General features: G+C 43.9%; 1 protein-coding gene across 5 annotated transcripts in view; it reads right to left on the reverse strand.

Moving 5' to 3' along the window:
* The window catches only part of UNC13B (unc-13 homolog B), a 463,085-nt gene extending 438,544 nt beyond the window's left edge, over window positions 1–24,541 (reverse strand). For all 5 annotated transcript variants that reach the window (XM_063453773.1, XM_063453772.1, XM_063453770.1 and 2 more), the window contains exon 1: window positions 24,217–24,541. In XM_063453773.1, the coding sequence (XP_063309843.1) occupies window positions 24,217–24,238 (22 nt within the window). In that variant the 5' untranslated portion in view covers window positions 24,239–24,541. The remainder of the gene's footprint in view (window positions 1–24,216) is intronic.
* Between the last annotated feature and the right edge of the window lie 2,180 nt (window positions 24,542–26,721).

Here is a 26,721-nt window from a genome sequence, read left to right on the forward strand (position 1 = left end):
TGTCGATCCCCAGGGGTCTGTTTGGGTGCCAAATGCTGAAACTTCATGATCTTAGAAAGCAATGGAGAGTGAATCCTGAGATTCGTGTTCGCGATGATATTCCCCTTAGGAACTATGGAGGACAGAAGTGGTTCAGTTATAGTGGATGGTTCATATTGACGAGACAATGCATCGGCTTTAGAGTTCTTAGAACCAGGTCTATACGTAAGTACATAATTAAAGTGAGTGAGGAACAAGGCCCAGCGAGCCTGCCTGGCGGACAAGCGCTTCGCCTCCCCAATATAAGAAAAGTTCTTATGATCCGTTAGAATAGTAACAGGGTGTAGTGTCCCTTCCAGTAAATGTCTCCACTCCTTTAAAGCCTTAATGACCGCTAACAATTCCCTCTCCCCGATGTCATATCTGCTCTCAGGCCCAGAAAATTTTTTAGAGAAGAAACCACAAGGGTGTAACGGTTTATCCACCCCTAACCTTTGAGACAGAACAGCCCCAACTCCTGTCTCAGAAGCATCGACCTCGAGCAAGAAAGGCAGAGTCGTATCAGGATGAACTAGAATGGGAGCTGAGGCAAAAAGTTCCTTGAGAGTCTTAAAAGCACCAAGAGCTTCCTCAGACCAGAACTTAGTATCAGCCCCTTGTTTGGTCATATTGGCAATAGGCGCAATGATAGAGGAGTAACCCTTAATGAAGCGCCTATAGTAGTTGGAAAACCCAATAAACCTTTGGATAGCCTTGAGTCCTTTGGGCAAAGGCCAGTCTAAAATAGATTGGAGTTTACCAGGATCCATTTTAAAACCTTCCCCAGAAATCACGTACCCAAGAAAGTCTACCTGAGCCTGATCAAAACTGCACTTCTCCAATTTGCAGTATAGACCATGTTGCAGAAGTTTGTGTAACACCTTTCTGACCTGTCTATGGTGAGTCTCAATCTCCTTAGAGTGTATTAGTATGTCGTCCAGGTAAACAATAACACAATCATGCTGAAACTCCCTAAGTACCTCATTAATCAAATCTTGAAATACTGCAGGAGCATTGCATAGTCCAAATGGCATAACAGTGTATTCGTAATGGCCATACCGGGTATTGAATGCCGTCATCCACTCGTGACCTTGCGGGATTCTCACGAAATTGTAAGCCCCTCTGAGATCTAACTTGGTGAAGATTTTGGAGCCCTTAAGACGATCAAATAACTCGGTAATCAGTGGGATAGGATAGGCATTTCTGACAGTTATTTTATTCAAGCCTCGGTAATCGATACAAGGTCTCAGCGTGCCATCCTTCTTTTTAATGAAAAAGAACCCCGCCCCGGCCGGAGAAGAAGACCTCCTGATAAATCCCTTTTCTAAATTCTCCTGAATATACTCGTCTAGAACCGAGTTTTCCTGAACAGACAAAGGATATACATGGCCCCTCGGAGGCATAGTCCCGGGTAGAAGCTTAATTTTACAGTCAAATGACCTGTGTGGCGGCAAAGAATCGGCATTCTTCTTGTCAAACACTGCCCTTAAGTCTAGGTAAAGGTCTGGTATTTGTCTCTCTGTGGACTGAGTAGGATTCTCCTGTATGTTAATATTAGCTAATGGAGAAACCTTGCACAGACACCGATCCTGGCAGCCCTGGCCCCACGAGAGTATCTCCCCTAACTCCCAATCGATAATAGGGTTATGTTCTTTCAACCATGGGTACCCCAGAACTATGGGAACGGAAGGAGACGAAATGAGCAGAAGAGATAAATTCTCCACGTGTAGGACACCAACACCTAACTCAATGGGTATGGTCTCACGAAAGATAACAGGGTCTAGTAGTGGTCTACCATCTATGGCCTCAACGGCCACGGGTGTCTCCCTTAGCTGGGATGGGAAATAGTTTTTACTAGCAAAGGCTTGGTCGATAAAATTCTCAGCAGCACCGGAATCTATCAAAGCCATAGCCCTTACTACTTCCCTCCCGCAAGTTAAGGAAACTGGTAGCAGAAGCCTGTGAGCTTTATAATTAGGAGTAGAGGACAAAATAGAAACACCCAAGGCCTGTCCTCTAGAGAGACTTAGGTGCGAGCGTTTCCCGGGCGGTTAGAACAGTTCGAGAGTAAATGACCCTTAGCTCCACAATACATACACAAACCCTCTCTTCTCCTGTACTGTCTTTCCTCCTCAGAGAGGTGGGTATACCCTATCTGCATAGGTTCAGGAAGCAAAGATACCGTGGAGTCAGGACTTGGAAAAGCGGGGGCTAACCTAAAAGAAGGTCTCCGGTTCCTCTCTCGAGTGTTCTGTCTCTCTCTTAAACGTTCATCTATACGAGAGATGAACAAAATTAAATCCTCTAAATTCTCAGGGAGTTCTCTGGTAGCAACCTCATCAAGGATTACTTCAGATAAGCCATTCAAAAATACATCCATATACGCCTGCTCATTCCACTTGACCTCCGACGCCAGAGACCTGAACTCTAGTGCATAATCCCCCAGTGTTTGGTTCTCCTGTTTCAGACGCAACAGTAATCTGGCGGCATTAACCTTTCTACCTGGAGGGTCAAATGTTCTTCTAAAAGCAGTTACAAAGGCGTTATAGTTATAAACTAATGGGTTATCGTTCTCCCATAATGGGTTGGCCCATCTCAGAGCTTTCTCAATAAGTAGGGTGATAATAAATCCTACCTTTGCCCTATCTGTAGGATAAGAGCGAGGTTGCAATTCAAAGTGGATACTAATTTGGTTTAAGAAACCACAACACTTCTCAGGAGCCCCACCATAGCGTACTGGGGGGGTAATGCGAGAAGAAGCACCCACTGTGGCTACCTCTAGACCTGAACCGACAGGAGAAACAGGGGTATTACGTATCTCCTCTGGTGGGTTATTGGCACGAGATAATAGAGCCTGTAGCGCAAGCGCCATCTGATCCATTCTGTGATCCATGGCTTCAAACCTAGGATCAGGAGAAGCCAGCTGACTGTTTGTACTTGCAGGATCCATTGGCCCTGCCGTAATGTCAGGATCGGGACAGGGATCCAACACGCAGAGTACAAACAGTAGCCAGATACGTATACCGGACCTTAGAATGGCCGGACTAACGTAAGTAGTACAGTATAGAATGGTCAAAGACAAGCCGAGGTCGAGGGTAACAGAAGACAGGTAAGCGAGAGACAAGCCCAATCAAGGGTAACAGAGATAAGCAGAGTAAGGAAAACAAGCCGGGTCAAAAACCAAAAGGGATAATAGAATACACAAGCACTGAGTGACTAGAACAAGCTAGAACCACGGCAGGGCAATGAGCTAATGAAAGAAGCTCTGTTAAATACCCTGTTCAGAGCAGTAACCACGCCTCCGAGGCGTCCTGATTGGTCCTGCAGCAATTGAGTGACAGGTCGTTCCGGAGGAGTGTCCTGATGACAACTTCCTGCCTAGATGCTGTAAAAGGCAGTCACTCCCTCGCGGCCGGCCTTGCATGACCGGATAGACCGTGGGGAAGGGAGCCATCAGGCCGTCTGGATGGAGGAACAGCTAAGTCTCTACCTCTTTCGGAGGTAGAGACCACAGGTACCCTGACATGTCCCTCCCGACAGATCCGCGTAAAATGAGAGGTTCATTCCCTCGAAGGGATACGTGGGCTGTCCTCTGACAGTTTCTAGGACTGCTTTTTTGTCCTTGAGTGACCGAAATTGGAGGATTAGGTCCCGTCGCAGTTGGTGGGGCCTTTGCTGGTCGCGGTATGCGGAATATTCCTTCCAAGGCGGTTGCTTTTGCTGCTTTTGGGTTAAGTAGCTCTGTAAGTAATCTCCTAATAAAATGTGGGAGAACGGTGTCGGCTAACCCCCTTAGCTTTATATTATTCTGACGATTTCCATCTTCGTGGGCGGCAAGTTGCTGATCGTGTTGCAGAGCTTTTTGTTGCAGGTCTCGGATCGCTTCTTGGAGGACTGCAATCTGGTTGGTGTGGCCAGTGGAGGAGGCTTCTACTGCTCCCAGCCTGTTGGTGATGCCTTTAATGTCCTCTCTGAGCAGGGACACATCATCTGCAATTTTCTTATGATGGTCGGCCATAAGTGCTCCGATCACCTCCATGGTCACAGGGGTGTGAGTCTTTGTGGATGGCTGTGCCTGGGTCGGCATGGACCCCATGGGGTCTCCCTCGTCCTCATCCAACGATCCGTCAGTAAAATCTGAGCAGCCGCCGTGCAGGGACGCCATCTTGGCTCCTGCAGCATCGTGCGCCTGCCTCCATAACTCTCCGATATCCATGCCCTGGCGGGGCTTGTCAGGTCTCCCTTTTTTAGATTTTCTGTCCATCGTGCCTGTGGGGTCTCGGGATCATCCCGGGAGAGGTTTGGCGGGGCTTGGGGTGCCGGTGATAGGGTTTATTATGCTCGTCTGTCCGGAGCTCCACGGCCATGCGACCGTTCGCTTCAGATGCTAGGCTCCGCCCCCCATGGAACATAATTTTATATGAATAAAATATTTTTAAAAATGTGAGAAAATAAGATTTTTTTCAAAAACATTCTTAGTTCTACGTGACATTTTAACTGTGAATGTCAAAATACTGTTTGCTTTTACTGCAATAAAATACATATATTTGTATTTAGCGATGTCTCACGTGTAAAACAGTACCCCCTATGTACAGGTTTTATGGTGTTTTCGGAAGTTACGGGGTCAAATATAACATGTTAAATTTTTCAGTTTTTTCACATTGAAATTCGCCAGATTGGTTACGTTGCCTTTGAGACCATATGGTAGCCCAGGAATAAGAATTACCCCCATGATGGCATACCATTTGCAAAAGTAGACAACCCAAGGTATTGCAAATGGGGTATGTCCAGTATTTTTTAGTAGCCACTTGGTCACAAACACTGGCCAAAGTTAGTGTTAATATTTGATTGTGTATGAAAAATGCAAAAAACTAGTCTGAATGCCAATTTTGGCCAGTGTTTGTGACCAAGTGGCTACTAAGAAATACTGGATATGCCCCTTTTGAAATACTTTGGGTTGTTTACTTTTGCAAATGGCATTTGAAAACCTGTACTGAGGGGTACTGTTCTGATCCTGAGGAAGACCCGAACGGGTCGAAACATCGATCAGCAACTTGTAACAAAAATGTATTGGATGGATTAAATACCACTACTTGTTTCTAAAAAGACCTAAGATGCATCTTTATTTTGTATACTACATATCAGCAGGATTGCACCAAGGCATTTTAATTATCTACAATATCAGCAAGGGTGAGTGCCATTACATGTATATTGTACTTATGTATGTATATAGATATATATATATATATATATATATATATATATTATTTCGTTCTACATGTATTTTGATATCTATATATTAATTTTAAAATACAGTTAGAACGAAATTACACGTGTGTGTGTATATATATATATATATATATATATATATAATTTTTTTAAACGTATTTACATATTTATTTTTTATTATATATAAATATAATGAAAATTATATATATATATATATATATATATATATATATATATATTAAAATACACTTAGACAGTGTACGTGTGTCTACATACATAGAGATATATATATATAAAATCCAAGTATATATTATTTATTTTTACACTGTTTTAAATGTTTTTTATTTTATTAACAGACAGCAGGGGGAGTACCTGTCATTACAGGCACTCCCCCTGCTGGCAATGCCTTGGATGGCTATGCCGTCCATGTGATCGTGAGGTCCTCGCAATCACATGGCCAGGGGGGGCGAAGAGGACGGAGGGGGTACTCCCTGGGCTCCCAGGTAAGTCCCCATACCACGATTGCCGGCGTGGGATCGCCAGCGACCGGGTAAGTACATAAAATCGCAGGGCGTTCTATGCCGCCCTGCAGCATTTAGAGCCATCAAAATAGGGACGGCATAGAACGCCCTGCGGTCTTAAGGGGTTAAAGCTTTAATTTATCACTCTAGCCAATCAGCAGCACCCATGCACGGCGGCAAACTGAGCTTCCTGAAACTCAATTTCAGAAGCCAGATGCCGCTGGAGGAGATGGAGATCCAGAGCAGGAGGCAAACTTTGGTATTGAACCTTTCAAGAACAATTTAACCCTTAAGCTAAGAAAGTGCCATAACAACTATATGTAATTTCAAACAGGAGGCCCCTGCAAGGTCTAACGGACTATTAACAGAGCAGGAAAATAAGAAACGAAATTAAACAGTGTGTAAATAGGAAGTGTAAACATTAGATCTCTCTTTATGGGAATTGTTTAGGAAGGCTATGTAAGTCACATGCAGGGAGGTGTGCCAAGGCCCGCATAAACAATGTGATTTAACTCCTAAATGTCAGAGAATTAAGCAGGGAGGCTGCAGGGGCATGATCTATACACCAAAACTGCATTATTAATCTAAAATAGTTTTGGTGACTATTGTGTCCCTTTAAGTGTCTTGTAGGAGTTGTACGGGGCTATGTCCTGCCACCAGTTTAGAGGAGAGCCAAGCTGTGTACGCCAATATTGCTTAATTGTGCACAGAAAAGATAATGCCACAGTAGGGATATAGCATTTACAGGTTTGTTAGAGTTTTCTGGCCATCGATTCTTTAGCTGTTAAGTGTGTACCAAATTCATTTTAAACAAGTGAAGTTTAGCAAGAAATATCACAAGATAAGGTGTACAGGGGTGATTGCATAGCTGCTATTTTAGTAAGGAATTGTTTTGTGATTTAAATAACAGTTGATGAGAGGTTCCAAAATAATAAAGCCTTAAATTAACTGTAAGGAGGGCGATATTTTTAAAGGTAGGATTGGATATCTTTCCAAATTCTCCAAGTGGCAAAATCCCCCAAACCAGTGATACAAGATAGCCTTGTTATGAGGACATTTAAAAAAAAACAAAATTTGTATCATTTCTTTCCTTCAGATATAGTCTACATTCCAAAGTGTGGTAGGCAGTGTAGGTCTGCAGAGTATACTCCAGTACTGACAAGTATACTCAAGTACTATCAATCCACACAACTGGCCAGGATAGTAGAGTGGTATGGAGGAGCTCGGTTGTGGCCCGGTCTAGAGATAGAAACAATGGGTGGCAATATTCCAAGGCCGGTATGGCTGGACCTTGGGGGTTTGGTATGGCTTGGGTTTAAAATGGATTTGTCATCTCTATGGAGACCATGTACACAATGACAGCGAACCCCATGTTTCCAAAGGAAAGGGTGCACAACATATTTTATTTTTTAATAAATAGAGCCCCTGTCATCACAAAACAAGGCTGCACCTAAGAGGGCTTGAAAGCCGCAAAAGACATGGTTACGGAAAGACAAACTTTCCTTTTTAGAGACGTTCGGATTTTAGCAACTGTCACAATTCTTCAACATAATTAAGCCTAAAGGATGCATTCCTCAATTAAATGGTTTTTGTTGTCCTAGACCTAGAGAGACATGTACCAGATGCTACTGACTGGTCACCAGTTGTCCCCACTGCCCTTTGTGGGTAAGTGGGAAGAGGAGATGGGAAAGTTGTTCACCGAATCCCAGTGGACGAAAATCGTACTCCAACACATAAAAACTCACCCTGCTCTCGATTCCAGGAAATAAATTACAAAATATTTACTAGGTGGTTTTTAACACCAGACCGCTTATGCAGAATAGCACCAGAACATTCTGACAGATGCTGGCAGGAAGAAAAAGGTACAATGGTTTACATTTGGTGGGAGTGTGGGGCAATTCTGTCCATATGGAAGTTGGTACATGTAGTCCTAAGTGAAGTGATGGATGAGGACATTGACTTCAGCCCGGCGACTATGCTCTTGCCCCACACGTCCATGGCCATCCAAATATAAAAAGTTAATGTCCAGACATCTCCTGATGGCAGTTCGGTCATTGATCCATACCCTCTGGCAACAGCGTGTTACGCCGACATTCAGGAACTGGGTGGTGAGGGAGGTAGAGATTAGGTCAATGGATGAGCAGACTGCAGCCTTACATGATAAAACAAACATTTCTAGAAATTTGGAGATCCTGGTTTTCTTGTGTACCGTCCATGTGTAGCGGTACTTACCTTATCCGGGGGCCGGACGCGGTCCTCTCTTCAAGCCGCGCGCGGTCCTGCGGCTGCACGAGCCGCGCGCGGCTCGTCCGACTGTTCAGACAGGAAGGCGGGCAGTGACCGCGAGAAGCGGTCACGTGTCCCGCCTGCAGCTAAGAGCGCGCCGCGAATCTCGGGCGCGCTCTTAAAGAGACAGTGGGAGCCTAAATTGCAAAAAGGCTCCCATTGGCTCCTGTCATGCCAATCACCCCATACACTTACCTGTTGGGGGTGTGGAAGTGACAGGAGCCAATCACATTAGTTTGAAGGCTACTTATACTTACCCTTTTCCCTTAGTTCCTTGCCCTATCGTGGTTTCTGCTACAGTTCCCTTTAGTGCTTGTTGTGTTCAGTTGTGTTTCTCCGTATTTGACCTTGGCTTTGTATTCTGACTTCGTTTTCGCTTTATCCTATTCTGTACTGTTTGCCGGCTTGCTTATTCCTGTGTACCAGTCCCCGGCTAGTTTTCGTTTACGCTGTCTCTTTGTGCCCTTGACCTCGGATCGTTCCTGACTCTGTCTTATCCTATTACGTCGAGTCCGGCCACTCTAAGGTCCGGTAGACGTATCTCTCCTCTGTACTGTCTTCTGTTAGGCTGGATCCTGCGTGTAGGGGTATATACTCGTTATATTACGATAGGGCCATGGACCCCGCAGATTTAGCTCAACAGATGGCGACCCATGAGGCTAGATTTGTAGAGCAGGATCACCGTATGGATCAAATAGCTCAGGCTCTCCAGACGCTCTTAGCTAGAACCATTCCAGCAACCGCACCTAACCCTCCTGCACCCCTGCTTCCTGAAGTATCGACTATGCCTAACGCTACAGCACATTTAACGCCTCCTCCTAGGTATGGAGGGGATTCTAAGACATGCAGAGGGTTCATTAACCAAATAGAGTTTCATTTTGAAATTTATCCACGTTCATTTCCCACAGAGAGGTCTAAAGTTGGGTTCTTTATGCACCAACTTACCGACAAAGCACTTGAATGGGCAAACCCTATTTGGGAGGCTAATGGACCTATGGTGCATAACTTTCACAGTTTCCTAACAGCTTTTCGCAGAACTTTTGACACTATGAAAAGGTCTAAGAATGCCGCTAGAGCATTAATGAGGGTTAAACAGGGTTCTAGGTCTGTGGCTGATTACGCTATACAATTTCGTACCCTTGCCTCACAGGTCGATTGGACCAATAATGGGTTAACTACTGCCTTCATGGAAGGCTTATCAGATTCTATATTGGATGAGGTAGCGGCTAAGGAACTTCCTGTTGCCTTAGAGGACCTTATTGACTACCTCATCGATATAGATAATAGGATTCGTGACAGGCTCTATACTAAGAACAGGAATAGACGTTTTGTTACACCTATTCAACCCAGAGTTAATATACCGGAGAGTGTTAAAGTATCTGAAGAGGAACCTATGCAATTAGGGGTTGCCAAACTCTCAGATACTGAGAAATTACATAGGAGAAGGGAGGGACTCTGCCTATATTGTGGTAAGAGAGACCATATGGTAAAGGAGTGTCCTCTGCTCCCGGAAAACTCTCGCACCTAAGACCTTATAGGGGACTGGCCTTGGGTGTGATTTCTAAGTCTCCTACATTGCCTCCTAACCGACTGCTTCTCCCTGTTTCTTTACATATGGGAGAGAGTTGTATAGTTGAAAACATAGACGCCCTGGTTGATTCTGGGGCAGCCGAGAACTTTATAGACTCTGGTTTTGTAAAGAGAAACAATATTCCCATCAGAGAGAAGGAGATACCCTTGGCCGTTGAGGCCATAGATGGTAGACCATTGATATCTCCTGTTGTTACTCACGAGACTGCACCGCTACACATGTACACAGGGGTTCTACACTATGAAACCATTCGGTTCCAGGTCATCACCTCTCCCTCTTCACAGTTGGTGTTAGGGTATCCATGGTTACGTGCCCACAATCCCATTTTTGACTGGGAGACAGGGCAGATAAAATCATGGAGTGAAGCCTGCCATGAGTCATGTACTATTGAAGTCACGCCTGTGAATTCTATTAACGTTCCTACTGTTCCTCCTTTATCTACGACAATACCCTCTCAGTATTTAACTTTAAAGACTGTCTTTGATAAAAGAGAGGCTGACAAATTACCGCCTCACAGACCCTACGATTGTGCTATTGATTTGTTGCCTGGTACTATACCTCCTAAGGGCAGGGTGTACCCCCTATCGGTTCAAGAAAACCGTGTCATGGAGGAGTACATTAAAGAGTCATTAGACAAGGGATTTATTAGAAGATCCTCTTCTCCGGCTGGAGCGGGGTTCTTCTTTGTATCAAAGAAAGAAGGTGATTTAAGACCTTGCATTGATTATAGAGGTCTTAACAAGATCACCATCAAAAATGCTTACCCTATACCTCTAATAACAGAATTGTTTGACAGGCTCAAACATGCTACGGTATTCACCAAATTAGATCTTAGAGGAGCATACAATTTGATACGTATTAAAAAGGACCACGAATGGAAGACAGCCTTTAACACTCGGTCAGGTCATTATGAGTATACCGTCATGCCATTTGGGCTTTGCAATGCCCCAGCAGTGTTCCAAGAATTTATTAATGATGTCTTAAGGGACTTTATTCACTCATTTGTTATTGTGTACTTGGATGACATTTTAATATATTCTACTGACATTCACGCTCATCACAGACATGTTACAACAGTTCTGAAGACCCTTCTTGCTCATGGTCTTTATTGCAAATTAGAAAAATGTCTATTCGACCAGTCCGAGGTCCAGTTTTTAGGGTATTTGATTTCCGCCGAGGGTTTTCGGATGGATCCCCAGAAGCTCGCTGCAGTCATAGAATGGCCTCTGCCGCAAGGTCTGAAAGCCATCCAGCGTTTTCTGGGTTTCTCTAATTATTATAGACGTTTTATCAAAGGTTTTTCGTCTATAGTAGCGCCTATTACTCGTATGACTAAAAAGGATGGCAATACACGTGTCTGGTCTACTGAGGCACTTCAGGCTTTTGACTTTCTTAAAACTACGTTCGCATAGTGTACCTAATGTTAACTAACTCTAGCTTCACTTAGCTTGTAATCTAATCTACCATGCTTAACAAAACTAAATGTGCAGAATACTCGAATGCCTTGTAACTTGGAAATGTCTAATTAACTGCCTGATTAGTGCTGTTGGGGCATTGAAAGATGCTATGTAAAACATGTGCACACAAAAATAAAGAATTATAAAAAAAAAAAAAAAAAAACTACGTTCGCCTCTGCCCCTATTTTACAGCATCCTGTCCCCTCATTGCCATATATACTTGAGGTTGATGCTTCCGATATAGGGGTAGGTGCTGTCTTATCCCAAAAAGAGTCTCCTGACAAGCCATTGCATCCTTGTGGCTTCTTTTCTAAACAAATGTCCAAGGCAGAGAGGAATTATGATGTGGGTAATCGCGAACTCCTTGCTATCATTTTAGCACTCAAAGAATGGAGACATTTGCTAGAAGGAACTAAGGATCCTATTCTCATATTTACAGATCATAAGAACCTATCCTACCTTAGCGAAGCTAAAAGATTGTCTTCAAGGCAGGCTAGGTGGTCACTGTTCTTGTCTCATTTTAATTATATAATCACCTATAGGCCAGGTGACCGGAACACCAAAGCGGACGCTCTGTCCAGACAATTCGAGACTATTGACAAACAGGAGATTGATGTCACTCCTGTCATTCCCCCAGACAGGATAATAGCAACTACTATATTGTCTATTTCCTCGTCCCTCTTGCAGGCCATACAAGCGAAACAAGGCATGGCACCCAGCGAGAGGCCTAATGATAAATTGTTCGTTGACATTCCCGAGAGACGGGATATTCTGTCACTTTATCACGATACTAAGACTGCTGGACATCCTGGTATTTCCAAAACAGTGTCAGCCGTTTCTCGGTATTTCTGGTGGGATACCTTACGTAAGGATGTTACTGACTATATAAGTGCTTGTACTACTTGTGCATGTATGAAAACCTCTCGTAGAGTTCCTTGTGGGCTGTTGCATCCGTTGCCCGTTCCCGAGAGACCTTGGTCTAATCTATCAATGGAATTTATTGTTGAATTACCCCCTTCGAATGGTAACACAGTCATCCTAATGATAGTAGATCGGTTTTCCAAAATGGCTCACTTTGTGTCTCTTCGCAAGTTGCCCACTTCCAAGGAATTGGCTCTTATCTTCGCTAGAGAAGTGTTTCGATTACATGGTATTCCCTTATCTATTGTATCCGATAGGGGTAGCCAATTTATTTCCAGGTTCTGGAAAGCCTTTTGTTCGGAGATGGGTATTTCCCTCTCATTTTCTTCCGCTTACCATCCCCAGTCTAATGGAGCTGCTGAACGTGCCAACCAGTCTCTTGAGCAGTACCTCCGTTGTTTTGTGTCTCACCATCAGGACAATTGGTCTGACCTGCTTCCTTGGGCTGAATTTGCTCGGAATAATGCCACTCATGATTCTTCCGGCAAAAGCCCTTTTTACGTTGTCTATGGCCAGCATCCCGTTGTTCTTCCGGCTGCATTCTCCTCTCAGGGCATGCCAGTTCTGGATGAGCATTTGGCTGGTTTGCGTAATACTTGGGAGCAGGTTCAGCGTTCTTTGGTGGACTCTGCTGCCCGCCAGAAGGCTCAGGCTGACAAGCATCGCAGAGCGGCTCCTTCCTATGTTGTGGGGGACAGGGTTTTGCTTTCCACACGGAATATTCGCCTCCGGGTGCCTTCTATGAAATTGGCTCCCCGCTTCATTGGTCCTTATCGCATTATACATAAGGTTAATCCCGTTTCTTATGCCTTGGGTCTGCCTGAGAATCTGCGTATACCCAATGTATTTCACACCTCTTTGTTGAAGCCTTACGTACGCAACCGCTATACCCGGCATACTCCCCCTCCCCCTCCTGTCTCTGTGGAGGGTCATGAGGAGTTCGAAGTATCTGCTGTTATTGACTCTCGTTTTGTTAGGGGTCGGCTTCAGTACTTGGTACATTGGAAGGGTTATGGGCCTGAGGAGCGCAGTTGGATTTCTGCGGATGCTGTTCATGCTCCCCGCCTTGTACGTTCTTTCCATTCGCGTTTTCCTGCCAGGCCTGGTCCTGCCCGCCCGGAGGGCGTGCCCTCAGGGGGGGGTACTGTAGCGGTACTTACCTTATCCGGGGGCCGGACGCGGTCCTCTCTTCAAGCCGCGCGCGGTCCTGCGGCTGCACGAGCTGCGCGCGGCTCGTCCGACTGTTCAGACAGGAAGGCGGGCAGTGACCGCGAGAAGCGGTCACGTGTCCCGCCTGCAGCTAAGAGCGCGCCGCGAATCTCGGGCGCGCTCTTAAAGAGACAGTGGGAGCCTAAATTGCAAAAAGGCTCCCATTGGCTCCTGTCATGCCAATCACCCCATACACTTACCTGTTGGGGGAGTGGAAGTGACAGGAGCCAATCACATTAGTTTGAAGGCTACTTATACTTACCCTTTTCCCTTAGTTCCTTGCCCTATCGTGGTTTCTGCTACAGTTCCCTTTAGTGCTTGTTGTGTTCAGTTGTGTTTCTCCGTATTTGACCTTGGCTTTGTATTCTGACTTCGTTTTCGCTTTATCCTATTCTGTACTGTTTGCCGGCTTGCTTATTCCTGTGTACCAGTCCCCGGCTAGTTTTCGTTTACGCTGTCTCTTTGTGCCCTTGACCTCGGATCGTTCCTGACTCTGTCTTATCCTATTACGTCGAGTCCGGCCACTCTAAGGTCCGGTAGACGTATCTCTCCTCTGTACTGTCTTCTGTTAGGCTGGATCCTGCGTGTAGGGGTATATACTCGTTATACCATGAAGGAGGATGTTGCTGAAGCACAGTGAGTGGGGAATCTTCTGGTTGCACGCTGCGGAAACCAAGTAAGTGAAACCTTGCAGATCTGGGTATCTTTCAGACTTACCCATTCCGGAACTCACCAATCCGGCGCTAGTTCAGATGCTGCACACTGTGTGCGGGTCTTTTTGTATGGAGTCACGCCAACGTCATAACGGCGCTGCTCAAAGTACCGAACTGATCGGTTCACACAAACTGAAACTCCCGAATTCAGCTTTCGGACAAATTCGGGTGTTTAGGCGCTCTACAGAGATGCGGATCAATGGGATCGGTTCAGGGCCTTCAGTAGCAAGTTGCCCTGTTGTGGTTCATGTTGACCCAAGAGTGTGTTTTATATGTTATTTGGATTTCTTGTTATGGACTTTGGCTTGTTTATCGTTTCTCCGCTTTCTGTGTTCCTGACCTTGGCTTGTCTTACCGTTTATGCTGTACTCTCCTATGTTTGACCTTGGCTTTCTTACAGACTACTCTTTATGTTAAATCCGGCCATCCTAAGGCCCGGTCATACATTATACCTCTTCTTTAGCAGATTAGGGTCTGTGTGTTTTGGGTTCAACTACTTTAGCAGTGACAGTATCGGTCTAAATTCCCTCAAGGTGTTATACATCCATTACAGAATTCTTGATACATTTAATTAATCTTAAAAAAAAAAAAAAAAATACATCTCTCCCTCCTCACACTTGTTTTTTCTCTTTAACTGAACATTACAAGTCTCTATTCACACGCTGCCACTGAAATCTATTTGATAAAGAAGTAACTAAGAAAAAGCAAATGCAGAACAGCATTGATTTCTATACTTAATGCTCATATCACTACTCTTTATAAAAAAATACCATTTAAATTATGACTTACTGAAATATTAAGAATTGATTGGGCTAGGACAGGGATAGACAACCTTCGGCTCTCCAGATGTTGTGGACTACATCCCCCATAATGTAGTACACATTACACACATAATGCTGGCAAAGCATCATGGGAGGTGTAGTCCAAAACATCTGGAGAGCCGAAGGTTCCCCACCCCTGGGCTAGGAGACAGCCTATGAAGTCTTAAATTATATTGAATTTGGGGGGCGGAGTTTGACCGCCAAGCTGTGCGGACGCACCTGCCACCAGCTGCGAACCGGCGGGTGGAATCCGGGTTTAAAGCGCCGGCTACCAAGCCCACAATCACCAGAGGGTGCACCACCCACGTCGGGGGTGCCGCGCTGAGCATAACGACACCACCCCGGTGCCTGCCGACCCCGGGAACGCTGAGATCCAAATGCGGCCTACTGGGGCTGGGGCAGACGGCTGCTCTCCTCGGTGCAAGAGCCCACAAGCGATCTTACCTCAGCTTACCCCCCCCCTCTGGACCGGTGGGGGACATCCCGGTCCCCTCTGGACACATGGACCAGCATGGAACATGAGCATAACAGCCACAAGAAATGGAGGGGCAACAGACCCACGAGGTACAGCCAATATTGCCACCCGACCTAAGTGGAGAAAGCGGAGCACCTGCCCCAAGGCGCACACGTCCCCAAAAGAAATATTTGACAGGATCTGCGCTTGCCTCAGGGCAGCACTGCAAAGACGAGGGGCGACTCACCGCCAAGCTGATCTAATGGTGGCCTCCTGGATACGACCAGCAGCGCGGGACCTCGCGGCGGGACTCGGCACCAGGCCTCTCGGACTCACGCACCCCCCCGCACACAAGCAATACCAGGACCTCAAACCCAGCGATGCACACAAATAAAGTGCTGCACTGGTAGCCTTAGACCCGGCTACCAGTGCAGCACCAGGCGCCTCTTCCCAACCACGGCTGCAACACAAGCGACTGCGAGACAGCACACCCAGAAGAGACACACTGAAGCCGACTCCCGAAACGGAGATACAGGGCCCCGCGACCGCAATGAAGGGACTAATAGCAACAGCACAAGGGTCCTACCAGCGCTGGGTATAGGCTGAGGCGCCTACCACACTGCTCCGCAAGGGTGATTATAACCTGGACTGTCTCTGAGCACCCAAAACAGCTGAATACCCAGACCCAGAACAAGCCCGAATAGATTATGCTCATATGCCATCATGGACTTGTGGTAACAAAGCTAACTACGATGAAACTCGTTTCTGATGGTTCAAAGAACAGTTAGCCCTTGACAAAGCAGTTAATACACAGGTTTAGAATAAGCAGTGATGCCACCCTGCACATTAGGCAAGACATAACAATGTTTTCTATTCTGTAGTTCCTTGCAGCCTCTGTATGCACAGCACACTATGCCCAGGCACCACACACAGACTAACTTCTGTTACACTATAGAACAATCGACCACTTCACAACTACATTAACTTAACTAATCTAGCGTTGTTGGCATCACCTATTTCATCTTACTTACTTTAACATAACCACCGTTTAGCCAAGCTTGATATGTACATATATATATACAAAATGTGCAAATTCTCATGCCACTGTCTAACATATGTTACTCTTAAATCACGCTGTTGTGGCGTACGTTGATAATCTGTAACCACCTGCACAACAAAAATAAAGAATTTAAAAAAATACAAATTATGTTGAATTTTGGGAATAATACATTGTTGTTACTGCACCATTTACAATTTGTCTGATAGCTTTGTACAGCTTAATATGTTTACAAAAATGTATATTGTACTGACATTTTGGAATTATACTAAAATAATCATTAGAAAAATTGGCAAAAAAAAAAAAAAAAGAACAAACTAGTCTATGAGGGGAATAATACACAGGCACAGTCCATTCAGTCAGGTGTATGATGGAGAATAGACTGAATTAATGATAATGAGTAATAAAATGTTGAGTAAAAGGATGTCTAGAGAATTACTATAGTCTGTGTCAGTTAAGTTTTTGGTTAAAAATTGATAATAATTTTGTATTTGGAAGTAGTCAAACCAAGGAAGTTGAATTTGAGCAAGAGAGGTGTGAATTTGAGGGGGAAGAAAATTATAAAATGGTTCTTAGACCAAAATGTGAATGAAGATCTGGACTGTTTGTCAATGACATATGGAGATATTTAAGGGGATGGGAGCCTAGCTGGGAATGTTAAAGTCTATTTTTATTGTGACTGCCAAATGAGGATTGAATAGAATCTTAGATGGGAATAAATGATGCTGTTATGGAGTAGAGTTATTAAGGAGTCTGACAAGGTTACAAAAGGAAGAGCTGAAAATTGGTTATGCAACTTCAACCAGTCCAGTCCATGTCTAAATTGAGGACTATATGGTTTATAACGTAGGTATGAAACGTGTGTTCTAGGAATGCAACATAAACAAAGGTTAGAGAAACTCAGCAGCTTGCCCTTCGGTAAATCCACACTCACGTCTCAAAATAGTTTTTGCTCACTTGTGCCATTACAGAGAGAACATATCTGAAGAATATCAGACTGATCCCACCCATAAGGGCAGCCCAGAACGGAAATGCCAGCAAGTTCATGTTATAGGAGTGACCCTCCTGGCAACCCTAATTGCAGCTGACTTTAAAGGGACATGCATCACTTCGGGACCACTGCCTTATTCAAGAGCTTTAGTTGCCTTATTCTGCAGTTTAAAGGACCACTCTAGGCACCCAGACCACTTCAGCTTAATGAAGTGGTCTGGGTGCCAGGTCCTTCTAGGGTTAACCCATTTTTTCATAAACATAGCAGTTTCAGAGAAACTGCTATGTTTATGAATGGGTTAAGCCTTCCCCCTATGTCCTCTAGTGGCTGTCTCATTGACAGCCGCTAGAGGCGCTTGCGTGCTTCTCACTGTGATTTTCACAGTGAGAGCACGCCAGCGTCCATAGGAAAGCATTGTGAATGCTTTCCTATGTGACCGGCTGAATGCGCGCGCAGCTCTTGCCGCACGTGCGCATTCAGCCGACGGGGAGGAGAAGAGGAGGATCGGAGGAGGAGAGCAGGAGGAGATCTCTCCGCCCAGCGCTGGAAAAAGGTAAGTTTTTACCCCTTTCCCCTTTCCAGAGCCGGGCGGGAGGGGGTCCCTGAGGGTGGGGGCACCCTCAGGGCACTCTAGTGCCAGGAAAACGAGTATGCTTTCCTGGCACTAGAGTGGTCCTTTAATATGTTTTTTTTTTTTCATATTTACCTGCTTCTTTCTTAGCCTTTACACACCCACTCCAGAAGGGACACTGATCTAATCAGTGTCCTATCCCTAGGAATGCTGGAAAAGTGCACTGGGCATACCTGACAGATTTACACATGTGCAGTTGAACAATCTTTTCACCTTGCAACATCCTGACAGGCAGAGAGAGAGAGAGTCTGATCAGTGTGATCCATGCACAGCAGCCTTTGGTGTTGGGTTTCACTCTCCTGCTGCTGCACGATTATGCCCTGTTTCTGTCATTAGAGGACTGGTTTTGAAACCTTAGATCTGTGGGTAAGGACGGGGAGGCTGAATAATCAACGCTAGCGGAGAGGTTTTTCCAACAAAGTAATCTGAACAAGTTTATACAATTCAAAATAAAGCAAAAACAACTTTTAAAAGTGTTTGCTGGCTTAAAAATAATTAAATAATAATGGTCAACTGATATTTCACCTTACCTAACAGATAGAACTAAAGATAAATCAATCAGTGATTGAGGCCAGTTTGTCCACATGAACCAGGATGCCACAGTTATGAAAGGAGCATTTGCTGGACATTTGTTTTTGTGGCCATTCATATGCAGGTAGAATGGTGTCTAGAGTAGTTGTTTTTAACCCCTTAAGGACACATGACATGTGTGACATGTCATTATTCCCTTTTATTCCAGAAGTTTGGTCCTTAAGGGGTTAAAATTAGTTCTCTAGTGTAGAAACAAAGCCCAATTTTACCAATTTTTTGAACACAGAATGTCAGCAGATTCGTTCTTCTCACTCCAGCTCTGCAGAGATCGCAAACAGATGATGCATTACATGTAAGGTCAGTAGCTTTGGAAATAGCTGCAACAAACCCCAAATTCAATCACATTTTAAACCCATTCATTGGCTGGGTCAGTTCACCTCTCAGTCAATGAATGGCTTTGAAATATGGACAATATTAATATTGCTAATGCAGAATTGTAACGTTCACATTAGATACTGGCAAACAGGGGGTCTGGAGTGACATCCAATTAGGAAGCCATTCAGGGCAGCTCATATGTTAGGCAATGCTGAAGCATTCGCTAGTGGGCTCTTTTTCCGCCTTTCAGTCTTCCTTTCCTTATTCTTGTAGCTTAAAGGGAAACTATAGCCACTAGAACAACTACAGCTTCTGGTGTGTCTAGTCAGTCCCTGTAGGCTTTTTCATGTAAACACTGCCTTTTCAGAGAAAGGGCAGCGTTTACATTACTGACAAGTAACACTTCCAGTGGCAGTCACTCAGACAGGACACTAGAGGTGCTTCCCGGGTCAGTGCTGCACAACATGCAGCACAGATGTTCAGCATCTCTTCACGCTCTGCATGGAGACGCTGAACATTATGCATAGAGATGCACTGCTTGGCCAGCAAGACATTTGGCTGGCTGAGATCGTCAATTCTGATGATCTCAGCCAAGAAGACAGATTGGGTGCAGGGCAAGTGAACAATGGTAAGAAATGTAAAATCAAAAGTGAGGGGAAATAGAAGGGGAAAAAATACAAAGAAAAAAAAATGCAAACTGTCAGTAGCACTTTAAAGTTCTAAAATGTATCACAAATACACGGCAAGCATGTTTAAACATACATTCACACAGCACTTTAAGAACAGGTTACAGACAACAGCATCGCCAGGTTATCAACAGGCCAGTTACAAACTCATATGTCTGGATCTTCTTAGTAAAATGCTGCTCCTGCCTTCCACCCCACACACCTCCATTGCAATTGTATGCTGTCATTTATAGTCAAAGCTTCATAACCAAGGCAGAATAAGAAATGTACAGTGTAAGTAAGTAGAAATAAATAAAGAAGGATGCAACAATAGATTTGTAATTCTTTACATAACATTGAGTAACATATTTCAAATGCCAGATAGCAAGGACATCTACTGCATGTAAACAATATGTCCTCATTTGAACTTGTAAGCACGGTTTATTAGATTTCTGACAGCTTCAAAAACCAAAGGGATTGAGATCCAGTTTGTAGAAATGTATCTAAGCACATAGGGACATGTATCATCTTCCACTGCTAATGGTTCTCATAGAGAAGCACGAGATTCAATACTTCATTATGAGAAGATTTTGTACCAGAGATCATCAAACCTGATCATACTACAGCAAGAAGGCTTTCCCAGTGCTGGATTACAGATGAATTTTACAGTTTGTTTTTTTTCTGCAAATTTTATTTTAACAATGAGGGGTCTGGGAATCTAGAGTAGCAAAATAGGAACATTCTAAGATTAAAATTATGTTTATCTTCAAAGGAAGATTCTAGGCACCATAACTACTTGAGGATGTTTTTACGAAAGGGTTAACCCCAAAGTTGTGAAAACAGTGTCCATCCACTCGGCCCTCAGATTTTCAGATATACCCGAGGCTTCAATGAGGAAGTCTTGGGCTGGGCACCGCTGATGGGCTGAGAGTTAGTCATATTCAAAACTTTGGCGTTAAACCATTTCTAAACGGTTTAACCCCATAAGGTAAGACTGAGACTAGGACCTTCTAGCACCATAACAACTTAATTGCAACAATGTTGTTATTATGGCACCCAGAGTACTCCTTTAATTCTGCTAACCTCACTTACAAGTCCCCTGACCACACAGCTCAAAAACAATAAATAGTTAAAATAATATATTAGATGCTGGTTTAACGTTTTGATGCATGAACAGAAATCTCATTAGTTAACTACAAAACTCCTTAAAATGCTACTGGAATACTTTCCAGATACCTAACAGGGAGTGACAAATGGGATTAAAAGATAGGCTGCATCGTGATCTGATTGTCATTTAACTCCTGCTGTACACAAAAGCCTCACCATTCAAAACAATGCATATACTGGATCACAAAAACATCCCCTTAATCAAATCAGAAAATGAAAATGGGAGACTGCAGCCACCTGGCAGCTTGAGGCTATGTCAAACCAATACAAAACCTTACGAGGAAAAGTACAACACAGAGTAATGTATAAAGCTATATGGAAGGCCATGTGACATAGCCTTAGGCCAAAAAGTGCTTAAAAGAGTTAGAAGAGAGAGAAATTTTTTTTAAAAAAAGTGTATTTTGCCTGTAAAGATCTATTACAAAAATAATAGTCTGAAAATGTCTGCTATTCTTCATCAATGCACATCAAATCTATTCAACTGAAATGTCAACTTGGCACTTAATTCAATAAAACAAAGCAACATCCGAGTACTATTGATAAGGGTATTGCTTTTAAAGGAACACTATATAGTCACCCAGACCATTCGAGCTCATTGAATCAGTCTGCATGCAGTGCCCTTGTAACCTTAAAGGAGCACTAACAAACAAACTCGTTTTCCTGGCACTATAGGGTTATTAGGTCCCCTCTTCAGCCACTTACCTTAATTCAGCGCCGATGTCCCTCGGCACTGGTGACCTCTCCTCCCCTGCTGATGTCAGCTCCAGATGCGCATGCTCTGCGCATTTAAACCGCCCGTTCTCTGAAACTGCTATGTTTACAGCTGCAGGGTTAAAACTAGGGGGCCTTGGCACCCAGACCACTTCATTTAGCTGAAGTGGTCTGGGTGCCTATAGTGGTCCTTTAATCGAGCAATGTAAAACATTGCATTTTGTGAGAGACTGCGATGTTAACGTTGCAGGGTTAACTTCTGTCATACGGACAGCCACAAGAGGTGCCTCAGCAGCACACACCGAGTAACCCTTGGTCACGTAACACTGAAGCACCATAGAAAACCATTGATTCAATGAATTACTGTTTTCTTATGGGAAAGTTTGAATGCACATGTGGCACTCTCCACACATGTGCATTATGTCCCCAAAACAGATTAGAACTCCAAACATTATAGCATTCCTTTAATGCAACAGTTAAATAAGGGATATGATTCTACCTTTGAGAACTTGGCCTTATTCCTTGCCCAGGGATTGCCGGAATGAAAACAGAAGGAGTTTAAGTACACTTGCATTAAAAGATCACTATAGTGTCAGGAAAACAAACTCTTTTCCTGACACTATATAATCCTTAGATACCCCCCCCCCCTCCCACTGGGCTGAAGGATTTAAAACCCCTTCAACTACATACTTTAATCCAGCACCGGGCTCCCTCTGCGCTGGTGACCTCTCCTCCCACTCCGACATCAACTCCCGAGTGGAGCGGAATGCACATGCACGGCCAGAGCCTCGTGCGCATTAAAAACGCCCATGGGTAAGCATTTCTCAATGCTTTCCTATGGACGTTCTGCACGCTGAATGCGATTTTCAGGAAGACAGCCACGAGATGCTGGATTAACCCTGCAATGTAAACTGCTACGTTTACATCTGAAGGGTTAAAACCTGGGTGACTATAGTGGTCCTTTAATGGAGGTAGCAGAGCTAAGGTTAGGCAAGAACTTAAATGATTACTCCAAGCACCATGACAACGTCAGTGGTTTAAAATGGCCATGGTGCCTGGAGTCTATACAAGGCAACATTTCACTATGAGACTAGTGACATCATCGGTTGAGGATCAGGTTGCAGGGAGAACTTTGCTTTGACGCTAGAACGGTGGTAAAAAAAAAAAATATTTTTTTTAATATTCATTTCTTTTTCTGTTTTTTTAATTAATGAGTGTGGGGACCAGCAAAACATGGATTACTCTAACTAAAAACAGTTTTATTAAACAGTTTTTGTTGTTGTTGGATTAACCCTTTAAAAAGATTGACTAACCCATCAATTTCAGCTAGGTTTAGCAAAGCTAAGAATGACTGTGGTTGCAGTCCACAACATCAACAGTGTCCATGGGTTTTGGAGGCTACACAAATTTTTCAAGCATTCTGGTGACTTGAGAGCAGTTCTTTTTCAGTGTCATACTAAGGCTAAGGTGGCATAACCCTGCCACCTTAGCCATGCTTCCCCTTATCATTCCAACGCATTTTTTTTTAATGGTTGGCCAGTGACAGGTTGAGGGAGTCTGATGACGTCCTGGTGCTCAGTGCAAAACTCCAGCACTGAAGCCAAGGTCGGAGGCAGAGGGCCTGGAGAACAGGCACCACCAGGAGCACTTTGGGGTTAAACCGTTCATAACTAGTTTTAAACCCTTAGGGCAGTCGTTCCCAAACCAGTCCTCATGACCCACCAACAGTCCAGGTATTGTCAGTATATCCATTGGAATAAAAAAAGGAAGTGCCTACATCCTGGATTGTTGGTGTGCCATGAGGACTGGTTTGGGAACCACTGCCTTAGGGTAAGACAATATCCATAACCTGCAGGCACCATTCAACACCATTGATACGAAGCGGTTATGATGACCAGCGAACATTTTGCTGTTAACCAGTTGCAATTGCACCAAAGATCAACAACAGTCAAAGAGATCATACATTTTATAGAAAGAATATGCATTGAGGCTGATTGACTAAATGGACTAATCTGAAATCAACACAGCACAATTAAGACAAAATTAGTTGAAATGTAAAAATTGTCTAGAACCGTTGTAAGTAACGCGGTTACACATAATCAAGCACATTTGCAATAATTTTGCACAGAGGAAATAAAAAAATATTTAAAAAAACAAAAAAGTATATTTTTGTAATTTAGCGTGTTTAAATATGGTTAGGTAAATCGTTTAAGATACTGTATCTCTGCTTCCTTGCACTTTATTGATGAAATATAATAATAGTACCCCAAATCATTTATACTGTATGAGAGCTAGAGCAAATCCTAAATTTAAAAATAAAATTTAAAAAATGGTCCCATCACACTGCAAAATACAAATACTGTATGTATTTTATAAGCCCAGTTTAGTACATTAACATAGTACCACATTAAATCATCTCATCACAATACACATATGACAACAGAAAAGTGCCATCATGTGTCCACCAACCTTTTGAGTAACAACATTAGTGTGCCAGAGGCTCAGCACATTACCACTGGGGGTGCTGAACATCTGGGGAAAATGGTTAAAAATAAACAGATGGCACCCACAGGGATTATGTATATACATCCTTGTTCATAAATGGGAAATTGCCATAATACGTGTTGCACTTTGTGTGCAAAAAAACCTTTTTAAAATAAAAATCAACTATGCCGCAAGTGTCATAAGCAGGGGAGTAATTACATAATTTTTATGTAGTTTATTAAACAGGAGAAGAGTAAGAATGAGATTAATTGACATAATAAAATGTGAAATTACATTAAACAGTTCAATAATAAATAAATAAAATTAAACAGTCCATTAATGAGAAAATCAAATTAAACTGGGTGCTAGTTAACCCCCACTCACCTCGGACACACAGGAGAGACATGGCCGCAGCAGGTCGATGATCCCCCAAGGGGCATGAGGTGAGGGCAAGTTTGCAGAATAAAAGTTAGGAATGGTTAACAGCCAAATATCATGGAGGCTGCGTAGGCAGGTACGCCAATGGAGGTCATGTCCAATGGGTGAATGTGTAAAGAATAAAGAAGGTGAACAGAATACAGGATTGGAGAAAGGAAGAAAAATGGATACAGGATGCTATAGAAAGATGTGGGTTATTTAGGCTTAGATATGGTTGTTTTTTATATATATATATAAATAATAATTGTTAATGTGGTACAAGGCAGAAAGTTGGGGTACGGAACAGAATGACCAAAGGGAGAGAATTTGGAAGGAAGCTGGAGTTTTTTTTAGGAATGATAATGCTCTGAATGTGGGGACCTTACAGAGTGTCTCAAAAGCAATGTGCAAGAGGAATTCAGGAGGGGGGCTTACAAAAGTGATGGTGATACAAGTGGGAAATCATCCTTCTTGTAGAAGTGATAGTAACTGTGTTACAAAAGGGCAGGGTACTTACTAAATTGATGGAAACTGTGCTAGAGAGGGGAATCAGGGGTTAATTTAAATGATACAGGATGGAGTTCAGATTCTTGAAGAAGGAAGCTGTTTTTTTTTTAATTGTAGAAGTGATGGAAAGTGAGGTGCAGGTAGAAAAATTGGTGTTATTTCTGAATTGATGGAAAGAGGGGTATATAAGGGTACTGAACTGGATTTCTAGTAGAATTGATGGGGAGTGCAGATATAGGATAAAAAGTTAGGGTACTTGAATAATTTATATGGAGTGGGGTACAGGAGAGGTAGGAGGTTCTTGCTGAACTGATGGAGGAATGGTGTACAGGAGACACAGTTAATGGGGTTTTAAGAATATGGGGTACAGGATGGCAACTGAGGTTCCAGTAAGATGATGGGAGGAGGGATCCAGGATAGAACACGGGGATCCTATGAGATGATGGAACTTGGGGTCCCTGTGAGGTGATGGCAGTGGGGTACAGTATGTTAGTTGGGGTTCCTATGAGATGATGGAAGTTGGGGTACAGTATGTTAGTTGGGGTTCCTATGAGATGATGGAAGTTGGGGGATGCTATGAGATGATGGCAGTGGGGTACAGGATAGAAGTTGGGGTCCCTGTGAGATGATGGCAGTGGGGTACAGGATAGAAGTTGGGGTCCCTGTGAGATGATGTCAGTTGGGGTACAGGATGTTAGATGGGGTCCCTCGCCCTGAGAGATTATGTTAGTTGGGGTACAGGATGTTAGTTGGGTCCCTCGCCCTGAGAGATGATGTTAGTTGAGGTACAGGATAAAAGCTGGTATTAATGGCTGGCCATGGAAGTTGTATCCGGTTAAATCCTCTTGTGTTCTCTATGGTCCCTGCTATGTCCTGGCTCCCGGATTCTCCTGCCCTCAGATCCTGGGGTGCCCGGCTCCCGGGGTCCCGTCCTGTCCGGTGCACAGAGCAGCAGGTGCACAGCACGGAGTATGTCTGAGGGCAGAGCGCCTCTACCCAGCTCCTCCCCCTCTCAATCCCATATACACGACACACACCCCTCCCCGGCTGACATGGTTGCGCTCACCTACAGCAGCCCCAGGGGACGGTCAAGCCCATCCCATAGCGGCGGGAGGGGGGGGGCAGGCGGGGACCTACAAGGGAAGATTAAAAACGTACAGGTGACAGAGATGATTGACGTGGACTCGGGATGCCAGCCAATGACAGAGGGCGGGGGCGTGGTAGCCAGGCACGAGGGCGTGGCCCGCAGGTTTGTAACTGTGAGGTGTAGTAGAACCTGTAACGGTGTATCCCTGCGCGGGGCGGAGCACACCTGTCACCTCAGCCAGGGGGGGAAGAACACCTAGAAGAACTACTTTAGCATGGACTTTTTTAGTTTACCATTATTCAGCTTACTATATGTATACAGTTTAACCCAGAGTATTTTGGGGTATGTACCAGGCAGGCTGCAGCAAGTGCAAAGATGTCTTGCTGAGTCTATTAAATGCAGGCAATAAAGGGTTAACCTTGCACCATGTTAATCATAAATATCCTCTAGCTGTGATGTTTACCAGATAATGCTGTGAATTGGGAGGCAATGAATCCCAGATGTCATATTTTCACACAATTATTAAAATGAGTGGGGGACAAAACATGAAGATTAGGGAAACAAAGAATGCCAGGGTTTCAGAAAAAAAAAAAAAGAAGGATGCTCAAATGGAGACAAAAATATCAGGCGGAATGGAGGAATTATATTTAATATAGCAAGTTAAAAAGGGGGAACCCATAAATTAAGGGGGCGCAGTAAAAAAACAAAAAGTACAAACAGAACAGTGGAGGAACGCGCTCGCAGTGAAAAGAGGAAAAGGCAGTAAACAGAGAGAGGTCGCGGTGTAATATAAAAAAATAAATAATAATAAGTGGAATGAGGACAAAAATAATTAGACTTGTGAATCAGATTCCTTTTAATGTACGCCCGAATAAGTC

Source organism: Pelobates fuscus, chromosome 5, assembly GCF_036172605.1.
Source record: "Pelobates fuscus isolate aPelFus1 chromosome 5, aPelFus1.pri, whole genome shotgun sequence".
Taxonomy (NCBI): Eukaryota; Metazoa; Chordata; class Amphibia; order Anura; family Pelobatidae; genus Pelobates; species Pelobates fuscus.